This window comes from Galeopterus variegatus, unplaced genomic scaffold, assembly GCF_000696425.1.
Source record: "Galeopterus variegatus unplaced genomic scaffold, G_variegatus-3.0.2 Scaffold3658, whole genome shotgun sequence".
NCBI lineage: Eukaryota > Metazoa > Chordata > Mammalia > Dermoptera > Cynocephalidae > Galeopterus > Galeopterus variegatus.
In genome coordinates this window covers 79,978-81,497 of record NW_007729769.1, presented here as the reverse complement: position 1 = coordinate 81,497, position 1,520 = coordinate 79,978, and the positions used below count along the sequence as shown (strand labels likewise).

The 1,520-nt window shown below is 36.7% G+C and overlaps 1 protein-coding gene across 1 annotated transcript in view; it reads left to right on the top strand.

Moving 5' to 3' along the window:
• Window positions 1-1,520, top strand: part of LNX2 (ligand of numb-protein X 2) — a 43,595-nt gene that overhangs the window by 35,239 nt on the left and 6,836 nt on the right. The window contains exon 7 of the mRNA XM_008585662.1: window positions 178-409. Within this exon, the coding sequence (XP_008583884.1) occupies window positions 178-409 (232 nt within the window). The remainder of the gene's footprint in view (window positions 1-177; window positions 410-1,520) is intronic.

Below are 1,520 nucleotides of genomic sequence, written 5' to 3'. Positions count from 1 at the left end.
ATAAATTGGATTTTTCCTCAGTATTATAAAAATTACAAAGAAGTGAAAAATGCTCTTTCACCGTATCTCATCTGAGTTATTGGATCTAGCCTTTGATTAGTTTACAAACAACAGGATTTGCAGAGAGATAATCACTTGCTAGCTCAGCTCATTTTCCTGGTTTCTTCACTTGAATAGGTGATGTGTTGCTGAATATCAATGGCATCGATTTGACCAATTTAAGTCACAGCGAGGCCGTCGCCATGCTGAAAGCCAGCGCTGCTTCCCCCACTGTTGCCCTTAAAGCACTCGAGGTCCAGATTGTTGAGGAGGCAACTCAGACCACTGAAGAGCAGCCAAGCACTTTCAGTGAAAATGAGTATGACGCCAGTTGGTCCCCATCGTGGATCATGTGGCTTGGGCTTCCAAGGTACTGATAGCTTTTTTGTTGTTTTGTGGAATAATCATAATTGCAGTTTTTGTCAGTGTATAACAGTAAATCTAACCACTGGGGGTAGAAGGCTTTAATTAGATAAAAGTAGCAGCATCAAATCAAATTATAAAAGAAAATGGTAAGTTTTCATAGGATATTACATTTAAAAAGGTAGATTTAATAACAAGAACTAAGCTAAAGGACTTAATCTGTGTTTATTAAAACAAAGCAATTCTGTTCATCCCTATTAAGGATCGTAAGTGGACTAAGATGGGATTGGATATTCCAGTTTCTTTCTTAGAAAAGTCATCATTACTAGCTTTCATTCTGATACACGGTTAGACTTCACATGCATTTTTCTCCAGAAAAACCAAGCCAATGCTTACAGCCCAGCCCCATCCCAGAAGCCTTTCTAAAAGCCCTTATTTTATCCCTTTCTTATCTTTTTAACTCTCCATAAAAAGGCAGAATTTAAAACTCAGTTTTTATTGGACACAAGAGCTTTAAGCCAAACTGTTGGTGTTCAAGAGTATCTGCTCCACCTTTATAGAATTCATTGCTTCATAACTGACTGTGACCAGCCAAGACATTCTGTAGTTGGTTAGTGTCAGGGTCACAGAAGCATAGGAACCTCCAGTGGCATCTCAGTGACCTTTCTCTAGTGAAGTAATTGTGTTGTTGTTTGATATTGAGATTGGAAGAATGTGTATTACTATCATTATTTGTTTCCAAATCAGTTAAATTCTTACTTTATATGAGAATCCTACAACTGAACTATGATGAAACAGTTTGACTCCTAACCAAGTATGAAAATTACCATTCTTTAAAATAAAAATAAGGAACAAGATTGTGCCAGTTTCAGAGCCATCTGACTCATAGAGAACAAATTTATAATAATAACTAGATTTTTATTGTATAGTGCTTTATGGTTTATAAAGTACTTTCACATAAAGAATAACAGAAAAAAGCAAGTATATTTATTATTGGATTTCAACTGTTGATAACCTAACTTGCTGACTTGTTCTGTTGGTTTAAAAAAAGATTAAAATGAGGCCGGCCCATGGCTCACTCGGTAGAGTGCGGTGCTGATAACACCAAGGCCACGGGT